At 49.7% G+C, this 15415-nt stretch overlaps 1 protein-coding gene across 6 annotated transcripts in view; it reads right to left on the bottom strand.

Annotated features, from left to right (window-relative positions):
- CDC42BPB (CDC42 binding protein kinase beta) overlaps positions 1-15415 on the bottom strand; it is a 111724-nt gene that overhangs the window by 69379 nt on the left and 26930 nt on the right. For all 6 annotated transcript variants that reach the window (XM_032287301.1, XM_032287306.1, XM_032287304.1 and 3 more), the window contains exons 2-3: positions 6734-6825; positions 1896-1979 (exon numbers count right to left, since the gene is read on the bottom strand). In XM_032287301.1, coding sequence (XP_032143192.1) covers positions 1896-1979; positions 6734-6825 — 176 coding nt within the window. The remainder of the gene's footprint in view (positions 1-1895; positions 1980-6733; positions 6826-15415) is intronic.

Below are 15415 nucleotides of genomic sequence, written 5' to 3'. Positions count from 1 at the left end.
TCGATCTCTTGACCTCGTGATCCACCCGCCTCTGCCTCCCAAAGTGCTGGGATTACAGGCTTGAGCCACCGCGCCCGGCCAACTCATGCTTTAAAGAACATGTTTTATAAATCAATATTCAAAAATTTAATGTTTAAAATAAGTCTATGAAATAAGAATAAAAAGATAAACTTTTTGCAGCTGGCACCATATACATTTCTCTCTCTTACACACATATATAGCCCACTACATATGTTCTATGATAGTCATCATGACTGGCAAACACTCTTGGGCTTTTCTGAGCATGCCAACTGAAATGCATCTGTATAACCAGATTCAAATTAAATCAGCAATAGTTACTCTTTTAAATGTCCTCATCCACCGTGACATACCTCCTCACACTTTCACATAACAGGAGCTGCTTTTCCCCACTAAAAATTTGCTCCAACAACATTCCTGCATTTGCCACAGTTTGGGGTGGGGGAAGGGCTGCTGGGCCAAGGGCAGGCCCAGTGGAAGCACGAGGTGAGATACTGAATGAGGATGGAGGGAAAGAGAGTGAAGGCTTCTCCCAAAGAAGGGAGGGAGACTGTGTGCATCCCAGAAACTGGGAGATGCAGGGGCTGAGGCAGTCACAGGCCACCAATATTTTGAGCCCAGGTGACTGCAAAATGGTGCTCTGTCATCCAACACATGCTCAGTGGGCAACAAATGGGTGTGAGACCTTGTGCTGGGTGCCAGGGCAGGGAAAGAGGAAATGGGTACAGAGCAGAAGAGGCAAAAGCCATAATGACTGAGTCACGAGGAACCAGTAAAGTCCACCAGGTTAACAAAACCAGGGCCCCGGAGAGATCTGACCCGAATCGATGGCTCTACTGTTGTTGGTCCAAGGCGGCAACCATGGGCAGCACGGGCACAAATTCCAGGACCCAAGAGGAAAGGGTCACCTAAGATTACTTAGGAGGGTGAGGGTGGTAGGAGAGAGTCTAGAAACCCAAGAAGGACTTCCCAAAATGAGGAGGTGGCCACATCGAGAGGCATCCAACTCCAGAAGCGAGCGCTGACCACAGGGCTCAGCAGCCTAGAGCTGCCACAGCACTGCCAGGAACAGGCCTCACTCAGGGTGGGTCAGAGACAGCAGGGGCCACAGCAGACCATTGTGATGAACGGCAGCCGGCAAGGAGGGGGCCGCCGAGGGCCTTCTGGCAGAGGCAGGAGTCACGGGAGAGGATGGAGCATGATGGATGGAGCAGATCCGAAGCAGGAAGCAGCAGGTCAAGTGGCCAGGAAGGGCCTGGGCTCTGAGTGCAGGGGAGGCAACAGAGGACGGGTGAGGACAGAAACTCAAGACGGCCAGAGAGGAAAAGTGTGGGCTCCCCAGCAGGCCTGGCCTGCCTTGCACGGGCAGGAGGGAGATGAGGAGCTGAGCACACGGCTGCAGAGATGGGCAGGGGCATGGAACGGCCACCAAGAAGACTGACAGTGAACTAAGAAAAAGGAGCAGATCTTAGCCTGCTGAGCAGTGAGTGGTCCGCTCTCATTCATAATCTTGACGCTTCTTGAAGTTGGAAGCTAAGGACCCAGCGGTATGTAAGCAGGCTCCAAACTTGGTCATTCCCTTTGCGTATGGAGCAGAACTTCAATCAATGCTAAAACTCCCCTGAAGCTTTTTATTTGCCTTTATGGTAAGCAGAACCCAGCCAACATTCTGGAGGGTGCACTCTCAGGCACCGTGTCCAGTAAACGAGTGATCACAGAGGCGGGAGCAGCAGGCGCCAGGGAGGAGGCTGGGACCTCCTCAACAGAGAACGCTTGCTCTGTCCCGGGGGAAGGCAGGCCCAGGGCTGTGGGGTGACTGCAGCTTTTCCCAGCTGGCTTCACAGTCACTTTCTGCTCACCCCAAACTCCATACTTACCTCTGCTCTTTTCAGCATTTCCCACTTGTTGAGAATTTTCATTGCATAAATTCGTTCAGTGTTCTTCATTTTGACAACAGCAACCTGCAATACAAATGTGAGCTGAACAAAAATGTAGTTCCTGGAAGAAAGGCTGGCAGGCTGGAACTAAACCGGAGTGAAATCTTAACAGCCTGAGAGCCTCGAAACCAGCGGTGAGAGAAAGCCAAGTTTCCCACATAAATGAAGATTTGCCCTTTTATGCATCGAAATCCAACCCCGCTGCAACCTGAATGGCACCGCCTGCAAATTCGAGAGCTTCACTGTGAATGCCAGGCACGTGGCGGCTCACTGCCCTCTACTTTGGGTTATGTCTGCAGATTTTCATTTAAAACAAAGGCAGAAAAAAAATTCTAATGTTTGATAGCACAGTAGGGTAACTGTAGTTAACAATGAATGCATTATGCATTTTAAAATAGCTAAGTGATGCTGAGTTTGGTGGCTCAAGCCTGTAATCCCAGCACTTTGGGAGGCTGAGGTGAGATGATCACTTGGGGCCATAAGTTTGAGACCAGCCTGGCTAACATGGTGAAACCCCATCTCTACCAAAAATACAAAAATTAGCCAGGTGTGATGGCACGCACCTATAATCCCAGCTACTTGGGAGGCTGAGGCAGGAGAATTGCCTGAATCTGGGAGGTAGAGGCTGCAGTGAGCTGAGACTGCGCCACTGCACTCTAGCCTAGGTGACAGAGCAAGACTCTTGTCTCCGGGGGAAAAAAAAAAAATTAAAAATTAAAAATTTTGGCCAGGCATGGTGGCTCACGCCTGTAATCCCAGCACTTTGGGGGGCTGAGGCAGGTGGATCAGCTGAGGTCAGGAGTTCCAGACCAGCCTAGTCAACATGGTGAAACTCAGTCTCCAATAAAAATACAAAAATTACCCCAGTGTGGTGGTGCACACCTGTATTCCCATCTACTTGGGAGGCTAAGGCAGGAGAATCACTGGAACCTGGGAGGCAGAGGTTGCAGTGAGCCAAGATCATGCCACTGCACTCTTGCCTGCACAACAAAGTAAGACTCTGTCTCAAAAAAAAAAAAAAAAAAAGCTTGGACCTTAACAGGCTGGGGTGCAATGGCAGGATCTCAGCTCACCACAACCTCCAACTCCCGGTTCAAGTGATTCTCCTGCTTCAGCCTCCTGAGTAGCTGGGATTACAAGTGTGCGCCACGACATCTGGCTAATTTTTGTATTTTTAGTAGAGATGGGGTTTCTCCATGTTGGTCAGGCTGGTCTCTAACTCCTGACCTCAGGTGATTCGCCCACCTTGGCCTCCCAAAGTGCTGGGATTACAGGTGTGAGCCACCGTGCCTGGCCAGACGCTGCCTTCTATCTGTGCCCCCCTCCCCCACACTGCCTCTTCTGTCTGTGGCTCCCCCTACCCACCTCGCACATGCCAGTTCCTGCATCAAGAACCTTTTCTTCACAGAGGCAGGGACTAGCCACTTGGGCTCCGGAGTGCAACTCTTGTTAAGTCACTTCTTCGTGTCTCAAGTTCCACCACTATAAGAGGTTAAGGGCAGGACTGGCCTCCCGAGACAGCTATGAGGACCCATGAGCCCTGGCACTTAATAAGCCCAGCAGTGTGGTGCACAATCAGCCCTCAGTGTGTAGCCACAAGCCACATTCTTTAAAGCACAACTCAAGGGCCACCTCCTCCAGGAAGTCCTCTTGGACTTTTCAGTCTCTACCAAATCTTGAATGAGCTCTTCCATCACTACCAATACCCATCAAGATGTCGGCTCCACTGTCTGGTACATTCCACCCAATATAAGTTATTCACGCATGGCCCCAAGTCTCCACCTCAGCATTTCCCGTTAAGCTACTCACTGGCAGTGACAGTGGCTTCCATACCTTCTGGCTGCCAATGGCAAGCAGCCAGCATGTACCCGTGCCTACAGCAGTCATGGGCTGAAGAGCTCTTAAATGGCATCATCATCCACCTCCCTGCCTTTCTAACATCAAATACCTCACAGTCACATCACCAGAGTCACCGTGAGAGCTGCCATTCACCAGGCACGTCCTGTGTGCCAGAGACGGCGCTTAGCCGTGCGTCTGCACCCCTACTTCACCCTCACAGTGACCCCAGCCGCGGGGGCTTCTAAAATCCATCTCGCACAGATATGGATTCCATGGCTCCAAGGGAACCAGACCAGGGAGCGAATCCAAGAAGCAAAAGCTGCGCAGGAAGGACAGGCTCCCTTCAATCAGGAGGAACTCAGAAGGTGATCAATGTCACCTTCTTTGAAACTCACAAAACTGAGTTTTGCATTAAGTTCTTTGGCAAAAAAGAGTACTAAAAATAACTATAAGCCATTCTGTTAAAACAATTTTCTCTCTCATTCTTTCACTTCCCCTGGTCTCTCTGCCCTGGTGTACCTCTCCCTCCCTCCTAATTGCACTCTGGAAAGTCTGGCCATGGCTGAAGAGCTTGTGTGGCCTGGGCCCCGCTCACCTCCAAAGCCATGCCACCTGGCACAGCTCCATGCCTGGTATCAGGCAGACGGCATCACTGAATGCAATCTGTTTTTAAATTTAAAAGGCTTTCTCAGCCAGGCACAGTGGCTCATGCCTATAATCCCAGTACTCTGGAAGGTGGAGGCAGGAGAACCACTTGAGCCCAGGAGTTCAAGACTAGCCTGGACAACACAGTGAAATCTCTGTCTCTACTAAAAAGAAAAAAGAGAAAACTAGCCAGGTATGGTGGTACATGCCTATGGTCCCAGCTACTTGGGAGTCTGGGGCAGGAGGATTGCTTGAGCCCAGGAGTTCAAGACCAGCCTGGGCAACATTTTGAGACCCCCTTTCTACAAATTTTTAAAAAATTACCCAGGTGTGGTGGCCCATGCCTGTAGTCACAGCTACTCAGGAGGCTGAGGAAGGAGGATCACCTGAGCCCAGGTGGCAGAGGCTGCAGTGAGCTGTGATTATGCCAGCACACTCCAGCCTGGGTGACAGGGCAAGATCCTGTCTCAAACAAAACAAACAAACTCTGTAACCCATCCCAGTCCCTGATAAACTGACTTTGGCTGGTGAGGCCTGGATCCAGGGTCTGTACTGAGATAAACTGGGCGCGTCGGTCACCCTGGGACAGGCCTTGGAGGGGCTGCTCTCCCCCCCATCCCTCTGATGAGACTCACTCATGGGATGCTGCTGAAAGAGGGGGGCTATTTCCCTACAGTACTGTTTTGCCTTCTTTCCCGTCTGCACACTGGAAAATGCGCGCCCTGCACAGCAGAAGCCACCTCACTTTGTAACGGTGTCTAGTAGGTTTGCTGTGGGCAGAGTGCACCTGCTGCTGGGAGAAGACACGATGTTTTCTGATTTGACTTTCCTCAGTGAACCAATACACACAGTTCCCCAGCTGAGGAGAGCTTAGATCAAACCTCAGCACAGGTGCAAAGACACCGCACCATTTAAGAAGCAAAGCTCTTCCGGCGACTCACTGTCAAAGCACCCGAGGTGGTCCCATAGCCTCTGAGGGAGCCTGACCTCTCCCTTGGTCTTGGCAGAACCGTCCTGCGAGGCCAAGGCAGGTCTGCGAAGACGGCCTGGAAGGCGAGGCCACACCATGCCATGGGCCTCCCAGGGCAGGGCTCCCAGCCACATACAAGAGACCTGGTGAGCCTCTCCAGCTGCTCCCGAGTGGCTGACCCTCCTCCCCTAGGCAAAGCCAACCAGGCCCAGAGATACACAGATGTGTCAATGGCAAGCAAGCTACAGAGCATGAAAACAGCTGCTATTCAACCCTGTGTTTTTAGAAAATGCCAAGAAGCCAAATTTCGGTTAACAAACCGAGTTTTTAAAACTATGTCAGAAGGCTGCGTGCAGTGGCGCACACCTGTAATCCCAGCACTTTGAGAGGCCTGGATCACCTGAAGCCAGGAGTTCGAGACCAGCCTGGCCAACATGGCAAAACTCATTCCTACAAAAAATATAAAAATTAGCTGGGAGTGGTGTCAGCACCTGCAGTTCCAGCTACTTGAGAGGCTGAGGCATGAGGATCGCTTGAACCCAGAAGACAGAGGTTGCAGTGTGCCAAGATTGTGCCACTGCACTCCAGCCTAAATGACAGTGCAAGACTCCATCTCAAAAAAACAAAAACAAAAACAGGCAGAGGACAGTGGCTCACGCCAGTAATCCCAGTACTTTGGGAGGCTGAGGTGGGCAGATCACCTAACGTCAGGAGTTCAAGACCAGCCTGACCAACATGGTAGAACCCCATCTCTTCTACAAATACAAAATTAGCTGGGCGTGGTGGCACAAGGTTGTCATCCCAGCCACTTGGGAGGCTGAGGCAACAATTGTAATTGAGCGAGTAGTTGTGATCCCAGCTACTTGCTTGAAGCCGGGAAGCGAAGGTTGCAGTGAGCCGAGATTGTGCCACTGGATTTCAGTCTGGGCAACAAGGGCAAAACTCTTGACTCAAAAACAAAACCAAAACACAAACAAAAAAACTACATCTGAAGAAACTATTTTTGGTCGCAACAATATCTCAGGTAATTCACCAGTCAGAAGCTTTTGGGTTTTCTTTCTCTTCATTCTATCGTTCAGATATTCTCCCCAGCAACTCGGGAGGCCGAGGCGGGAAGATCACTTGAGCCCAGGAGTTCAAGGCCAGCCTGGGCAACATGGTGAAACCTCCTCTCAGAAAGAGAGAGAGAAGGAAAAAACGAACTCTCCAAAGGATACCAATTACCTCATCCCAAAACCAGTGTATAGGTCCATAAAAAGGTGAAATGGAAGCTGCTGATGTTTTGGCAATTTAGGCAAAGTTAACAAAATGAAATTCATCTTACCTCACCAAAAGCACCTCTTCCAATTACTTTAATTATTTCAAAGTCTTCTCGATGAAGCTGCATTTCTTTTACCAGCTGTGTAAATGGTTTAGCTACAAGTAAAACAGTAAAACCAAAAATTTAATCAGTTGATACTATATACAAATTTTATTGATTGGGGTGTTATACTTTTAAAAAATGTTTATGTTTAAAAATATTTACTATCTGACAACTTTTGGAATGTGAGCATTTATACAAATGACATGGATGTTGATCCTGAGCAACTGCAGTCATGCACTTGATAACATCGTTTCAGCCAATGACGGACCAGATAACTAAGAGTGGTCCCGTAAGATGATAATACTATATTTTTACCAAATCTTTTCTATGATTAGGTACATATATATGGCCAGGTGTGGTGGCTCACACCTGTAATCCCAACACTTTGGGAGGCCAAGGCGGGTGGATCATGAGGTCAAGAGATGGAGACCATCCTGGCCAACACGGTGAAACCCCATATTTACTAAAAAAAAAAAATTAGCTGGGCGTGGTGGCGCAAGCCAGTAGTCCCAGGTACTCAGGAGGCTGAGGCAGGAGAATGGTTTAAATCAGGGAGGCGGGGACTGCAGTGGGCCAAGATCAAGCCACCGCACTTCAGCCTGGTGACAGCGAGATTCTGTCTCAAAAAAAAAAAAAAAAGAGTTTGAGAGCAGCCTGATCCAACATGGTGAAACCCTCTCTCTACTAAATACAAAAACTAGCTGGGTGTGCTGTCAGGTGCCTGTAATCCCCACTACTCAGGAGGCTGACACAAGAGAATCAATTGAACTTGGGAGGCGGAAGTTGCAATGAGCCAAGATCCTACCACTGCACTCCAGTCTGGGCAACAAAGCAAGACTATCTCCAATCGATCAATCAACCAATAATCAAATCAATCAATGTAGCTACACAAAAAACATATGCTACAGATGCCTCCAGTGTTCAAAACTGTCGCATGCTGCACAGGTGCGTAACCCAGAAGCTGTAGGCTGTGCCACGTGGCCTAGCAGGTTTTGCCATCTGAGGAGGTTTTGCCAACTAAGTCTGTGACATAGTCTTGTCATGTTCACACAATGACAAGAATCACCTAACAATGCATTTCTCAGAAGGTATCCCCACCGTTATGCAACGCACAACAGTATATACTTCAGTATCTATTACAGCAAATATCATCACACACAAGTCTCCTGGTCAAAGCCAATAGGTGAATATCTACTGAGAGAGCAACTGATGGGTACGCTGCAGTTGGCTTCTTGGCAGGCAGAAGGAAGGAAGGGAGGGAGAGAGGGCGGGTGGGCTGAAGAGAACTCTTGAGCTGAAACTTAAAAGGCCATCCGGACCAGGCACAGTGGTTCATGCCTGAAATCCCAGCACTCAGCAAAGTGGCTGAGGCAGGAGGACTGCTTGAGCCCAGGAGTTCAAGACCAGCCTGGGCAACACAACAAGACTCCATCTCTACAAAAAATGAAATAATTAACCAGGGTATGGTGGCACATACCTGTGGTTCCAGCTACTCTCAAGGCTGAGGTGAGCGCAGGAGGTGGAGGCTGCAGTGAGCTGTGTCTGTACCACTGCACTCCAGGCTGGACAGCAGTGAGACCATGTCTCAAAACAAAAACACCAGGAAATCAGAAGTCTGCACTGACATTAATATACACAATTTTAAAATCTGATGAGAAATGGGATATTTATATAGTTTCAAAGTACATCCAAACAAATACCTATCAATTACAAAGGGAAAACGGTGACTTTACAGTGAAGTCAGGCAGACACCACCTGAAATCAAGTAATCAGAGCAGCCAGCATCAGTTATGCGAGGAGGCGAAACCACACCATCCCACAGGACACCAGGGGGAAACACAGCCTCACTTCTGCAATGTTCCTGCCAAAGATCCATAATCCAAATCCAATCACCAAGAAACCCAGGCAAACCTAAAGTAAGAACAGTCTCCCATCACCAGCCAGAAACCTTGAGCAGTGTCAAGGTCATGAACGTCAAATCACACAGAAAGGAAATGTCATGCTGTGTGTGGCTCTGCAGCGGACCCCTCTGCTACAAAGCAGAGTATGAGAAAATCTGCAATGCTTCAGTGGTATCTGAAGGTTAGATTTAGCAATGTGTCAATGCTACACTCCTGATTTTTGTTGGTTACACTGCAGAATATCCCTGTCTGTAGGAAATACACGCTAAAGCAGTGGTCCCAACCTTTTTGGCACCAGGGTCCACTTTCATTGAAGACAATCTTTCCACAGACCAGTGGGGGTGGGGCAGGTGTGGTGATTTGGGATGAAACTACCCCACCTCAGATCATCGGGCATTGGGTTCTCATAAGGAGCATGCAACTGAGACCCCATGAATGCACAGTTCACAGCAGGGTCTGTGCTCCTATGCGAATCTAATGCCACGCTGATCTAAGCATGGAGCTTGGGTGGGAACGCTTACTGGCCTCTTGCCACTCACCTCCCGCTGTGGGGCCCCGTTCCTAACAGGCTGTGGACCTGTCCGTGGCCTGGGGGTTGGGAACCCCTGTTCATTCAAGGGCAAATGGTTGGGGGAGGAGAGTTCTTTCCTGAAGTTTTAAACTGTTGCAAAAATGTTTTAAAAATACTTCTACAAGTTCAGTTGTTGCTATTTGGAAAACTAAGAGGGGCAAGTAGGGAGAGTCCACTGGATGCAGCCACCATCATCCCATTAAGACAGCAATGGTGGCTTAGAAACAATGGTGACAGTGTCCCGGGGGCAGAGGAGGAAGAGGTCGCATCTGATGTGTGCTGGAACTAGAGTGGACCATGACACGGGATGCGGAAAGAAGATTCCACGATGCATGCTAGGGTTCTGGCCACAGCAGCTTGAGGAATGGGGTGCAGCACAGTGGGAGAGGCCGGGAGAACAGCAGCTTGGGGTGGGGGGGGAACAGCGCCTGGGGCAAAGGAATCCAATTACATCACGTAGCGCTACAGAGTCTGAGATGGTAAAGAGACCAAACTGATTTTTCTTACAGGACCCTAATGCCATTTTATATTTTCAAAAAGCGATCACTTCGAAACCACCAGCTTCCATATTGCTGGGGAGAGGTGAGGGGTGAGAACGGGGAGAAGCAGCCTGTTGTGAGGCAATTAGAGACACAGCTTCCAGGGAGGATGCAGGGCATTCTTTTTTTTTTGTTTCTGAGATGGGGTTTTGCTCTGCTGCCCAGGCTGGAGTGCAGCAAAGTGATCACAGCTCACTGCAGCCTCCACCTCCCAGGCTCAAGGGATCTTCCTGCCTTGGCCTTCCCAATATCTGGGACCAGAGGCATGCTCCCATGCCCAGCTAATTCTTTTATTTTTCGTAGAGACGGGATCTTGTTGTGTTGCCCAGGCTGGTCTAGAACTCCTGGGGTCAAGTGATCCTCCCACCTTGCCCTCTCAAAGTGATGGAATTACAGGCGTGGGATACCACACCTGGCCGCCCTGAAGTCCCCAGAGACATAGGCACCCCGAAGCTCAGAAACTGGGCCAGGCCGACCGGCCAGCACTCACGAGGCTCCAGGTCACAGCGACTGGGAGGCTACTGTCCAGCAAGCCCTGCATCGCCCACACCATCACCTGCAGCGTCAGCCTCGGCATCTGGGCATCATCTCAGACTCCTCCTGCAGAGCCCACATCCCTCACCCATCACAAAGCCACCTCATCCTGTCTTCCTCAGCTCCCCCGGACCTGGCATGCTGACAGGACCCGGTAAGCACAGCTGGCTGTGTCTACAGCACGAGGCAATTCATGAGGAGTCATCATGAAACAGCGGTCTTCTCTACAAGAAGAGCTCACATCCCTCCTAGCATGAAGATATTAAACAACCTGGGATGCTTTCCAGCCAAAAGGCTAAATAAAGCTTTAGTCTTTAGACAGCTTAACTTTTACTAGGAGAAATTTTCTCCTAATCAATCTCTTCATTCCTCATATTCTAGACTGTCCCCTAAAGAACATCTCTTGACGCTCTTAAAAAACAATGGATTAATCCATCAAGTGTAACCACTGACAGATACGAGAGTCAAGCTGTTAGGGAAAATGGAGCCCAGTGCTCCCTTTAAATAGGAAAAGCTCTGCCAAGAAGAATTGCAGGTGGAGGGAGGATCTTTGCCTGAAACTGACAGAAAATCATTATGAAATCAAACAAGATCAGACCAGCTAAGGAGTGCCCGGGGTGGGAGTGTCTGAGGAAAGAGGCCTGTGTCAAGAGCAGAAGCCTGAGGCAGGCGGACGAGAGTATTGCTTTCCCTCGTTTGGCAGAAGCCCTCTGCCTCCCCCTGGACGGTTCCGTTCATCCATGCCACTCCTGTCTGGGCCTCAACTGCTTTGTGGCCACAATCAATACATTTGGAATTGGAAACAATCTAACAAATTATCTATTATGAATAACACCTTTTACCAATGAAGAAACAGGGCCCCAAAGGCCAAGTGACATGCAGAGGACACAAGGGACAGACGTCTTGCCCCCCAGTGAGTAGTCAACTCCATTCACAGCCTGGTTCTCTCCTGAGGTCCTCTCCTTGCAATTGCCAGCTACTCCTCTGTCCCTTCAGGGGAGGGCAGGATCCACACCTGCCTGGAGCAGCACCTCTGTGGCTGCTGGAGTGGGGCAGCTGCAGGGGAGGCCCCTACTGACAGCACAGCAAGACCTACACGGAGGGCCCAGGGCCAGAGGCCAGGCTAGAGAAGGTGTGGATGTGTGAGATGGCCCATGCGCACTGATGTGTATGCATCCGGTCCTCTTGCAGAGGGAGAAGGGGCCAGAACAGCATCCCAGGGACCAGGAAGTGCAGCCAGAGAGGATGGGGCACATGCTGAAACCCGGTGAGAGGGGAGGCCAGGGCATGCGCCATGAGTAAGGGAATGCAGGCACTTTCACAGGACCACCCTGGAGTGAGTTCACAGCTCCAAAGGCTTGGAATTTACTTTTTTTTTTTTTTTTGAGACGGAGTTTCGCTTCTGTTACCCAGGCTGGAGTGCAATGGCGCGATCTCGGCTCACCGCAACCTCTGCCTCCTGGGTTCAGGCAATTCTCCTGCCTCAGCCTCCTGAGTAGCTGGGATTACAGGCACATGCCACCATGCCCAGCTAATTTTTTGTATCTTTAGTAGAGATGGGCTTTCACCATGTAGACCAGGATGGTCTCGATCTCTTGACCTCGTGGATCCACCCGCCTTGGCCTCCCAAAGTGCTGGGATTACAGGCTTGAGCCACCGCACCCAGCCCAGCTTGGAATTTATTCTTACAGTTCAGGCGGCTGACGCAGGACAATTAGCAGCTATCACAAAGTTTTAGAAAAATGTGTTCAAGTTACACAAAATGTGTTTTCTTTGTTTCATAATAACTAAGCTCTTTTGTAAGATGACAGACACTGCTTTCGCAGGGAGCCAGCCACAGACCCCTCTCATCAGCAATCAAGAGCCTGAGAAGAGTGACCCTTCCAACAAGCCCTCTTAACCCCAAATACAGTTCTCTAAATAGGAGCTCTGGCACACAGGCTGATAATCAGAAAGTACAACATAATGAAAAGAACATTAAATTTTAACTTAATGCAACCTGAGACTTCAGAGGATTAAAAAGGCAGCTCTTTAAGAACACTTGGATGCAAAAGACAAGTGAGACACAGACTGAGTCAGAGAAAGCCTGAGGAGTGGGGTGGGGTAGGGCAGGGGCCAAGGGTACAGGTGACAGCAGTTGGACAGCAGACAAGGGAGATCCTGGCTATTCCTGAAGGTTGGGCAAGCGGATTTCCTGCTTGGTGGGGTGTGCAGGGTGACAGTTGCACAGAGCACTGGCTGAGCACTAGGACGCTGGAGGTGTCGGCATGGAGACAGGGAAGGCTGACAGAGGCTGGTGGGCCGAGTGGCAGGGAAGCAGCTGGACAGGTGATGCGGTTCCAGGGAGAAGCCCACGGTGCCCAGTGTACAGCTGGTATTGCATGTGGTCCCCAGGAAGTCGGCAGAGACAGGGGAGGGGCCGAGGACTGTACCTTGGGGGACTTCAATATGAGGAGGCTGCAGGGAAGAGAAGCCAGCAGGGTGCAGAGAAAGCCAGGACTTCCATCCTGGAAGGTGGATGGCAGCCAGGAATCAGCTACTGGCTTTTGCCACGTGGAGCCTGTAGGTGGCCTTGATGAAAGCAGCAGTTTTGAGGGAGGCAGGGGACAGAGTCTGATTAGCCTTCTGAGAATGAGAGAGGCGGGTGGAGACAGGAGAGAGAACCCTGAAGGTTCTAGTTGCTGTTGTTTCTGAGACAGCGTTTTGCTCTGTCACCCAGGCTGGAACACAGTGGTGCGATCACGGTTCACTGCAGACTCCACCTCCTGGGCTCAAGGGATCCTCCTACCTTAGTCTCCCAAGTAGCTGGAACTACAGGTGCAGGCCACCACAATGGGAGATGTTGGAAATCATTTTCACCAAAGGTTTTGTTTAAAAACAACAACAACAACAACAACAAACCACTCATCTTTCAATAGAGGGAAAGGTGACCCATTCTCCACGGGTGCTCACGTCACACTCATCAACTGATCCAGCTGGGGCAGGGGCAGGTATCGCCCAGAGATCTCAGGGGCTGTAGACCAGTTCACTTTCACTGCCTTAAGTGCTAACAATAAAGCACAAATTCAATTCTAGAGTGACAAAATAAATGCCCCAAGCTTCAATAAGCAATTGTGGGGAACACAGCTGATTCCTGGAAACAAACATTACTGGTGCTTGCTGCATCTGTGGCTCTAGCGGGGCTGGGGTGGGGCGGGGAATGGCTGTCTCTTTGGAATGGGCCCACCCACCTTCCTCAGGCCCCACCACACCGGTCCACACTCATTCTCTTAAGAATTATCCATTTCCACACCATGAAAAAAGCAGCAACCCACAGACACAGCTATTTTTTCTTTTCTTTCTTTTTTTTTTTGAGGCCCTCCCCGCCCCTCGCAAGCAGCAGTGCAATCACAGCTCACTCACTGCAGCCTTATCTCTTTGGGCTCAAGTGATCCCCCCACCTCAGTCTCTTAAGTAGCTGAGACTACAGGTGTGCATTACTATGCGGCTCATTTTTTATTTTTTGAAGAGACAGGGTCTTAGTATGTTGCCCAGGCTGGTCTCAAACTTCTGGGTTACAGTGATCTTCCCACCTTGGCCTCCCAAAGTGTTGGAATTACAGGCATGAAGCACTCACTACACCCGATCGTAATTTTTTTCCTTTGCTAGAAATTAATAATTTTGACCAGGCGTGGTGGCTCACACTTGTAATTCCAGCACCTTGGGAGGTTGAGGTGAGCAGATCACCTGAGGTCAGGAGTTCAAGACCAGCCTGGCCAATATGGTGAAACCCCATCTCTATTAAAAATACAAAAAAATCAGTTGGGCATGGTGGTATACACCTGTAATCCCAGCTACTCAGGAGGCTGAGGCAGGAGAACTGCTTAAACTCAGGAGGTGGAGGTTGCAGTGAGCTGGGACAGCACTACTGCACTCCAGCCTGGGCAACAAGAACAAAACTCTGTCTCAAAAAAAAAAAAAAATTAATAATTTTACTCACTGGTTTTTCTTAATTTTTTCCTATTTTTTAACTGAATTTTGAGTAAAAACTTTAGTTTTGACAAAGAAAATATCTTCATAAACATACATGCTTTTATAAAGTCAACTCTTGGGATTATATTAAATATATATATATATTCTGATAGGCAGATTTTGCAGCTCACCAGAGGTATTTAAGATCACGCACAGATCAATTCTACCCTTAGCATTTGATTTAGTTACCTTAAAGACAAAAGGCAACACACAGTGCCAGGCAATCTATGGTCCCAGAGGAAGTCCCCATACCAGCTGGGCAGGACACTGCATACCAGCAGCAGTGATGGGGGGTGCCCACCCCTGCCCCAGGAACAGGAATTCAGGAAATGAGCTCAGCTGCTGCACTGGAGCAGGATGAGAAACTGAGGATGAATCCTCACTCCTTCCTAGTACAGTGCCAGGGCACCCTAAATATACACAGAGATGCTCTCCCACACTCCAAGCTGAGCTGGGACCGCCAGGACAGGAAGGAGGACGTGAACAGCCAGGAAGGGAACTGTCTACACATCTTCCTCCCGGAAGCCTTGGACTTGCCTGTTTGACTGAGACGGAAAGACAGAAAGGAGCCCCACTGCTCTGGCCTGTAGAACTCTGTAAGAGTCCATCCTAACTTACTCTTCCTGGCTCTCTGACCCTTGAGACTGAGACTTGCTAACACACTTGTAGAAGACAGTGGTCACAGCACTCGTAACAAAGTACAGTGATTAAATGGTATCTACACCAGAAACTGCATTAAGAAAGGAAGAAGACTTTGCAATGTAAGAAAGTAAAAAGTTTCGGCCGGGCGCGGTGGCTCACGCCTGTAATCCCAGCACTTTGGGAGGCTGAGGCGGGTGGATCACGAGGTCAAGAGATCGAGACCATCCTGGTCAACATGGTGAAACCCCGTCTCTACTAAAACTACAAAAAATTAGCTGGGCATGGTGGCGCGTGCCTGTAATCCCAGCGACTCAGGAGGCTGAGGCAGGAGAATTGCCTGAACCCAGGAGGTAGAGGTTGCAGTGGGCCGAGATCGCACCATTGCACTCCAGCCTGGGTAACAAGAGCGAAACTCCGACTCAAAAAAAAAAAAAAAAAAAAAAAA

The sequence above is a fragment of the Sapajus apella genome, unplaced genomic scaffold (genome assembly GCF_009761245.1).
Source record: "Sapajus apella isolate SASKATOON/1434 unplaced genomic scaffold, GSC_monkey_1.0 scaffold20, whole genome shotgun sequence".
NCBI lineage: Eukaryota > Metazoa > Chordata > Mammalia > Primates > Cebidae > Sapajus > Sapajus apella.
Note: the sequence above shows the minus strand (reverse complement) of the source record. Positions and strands in the feature narration are given on the sequence as shown.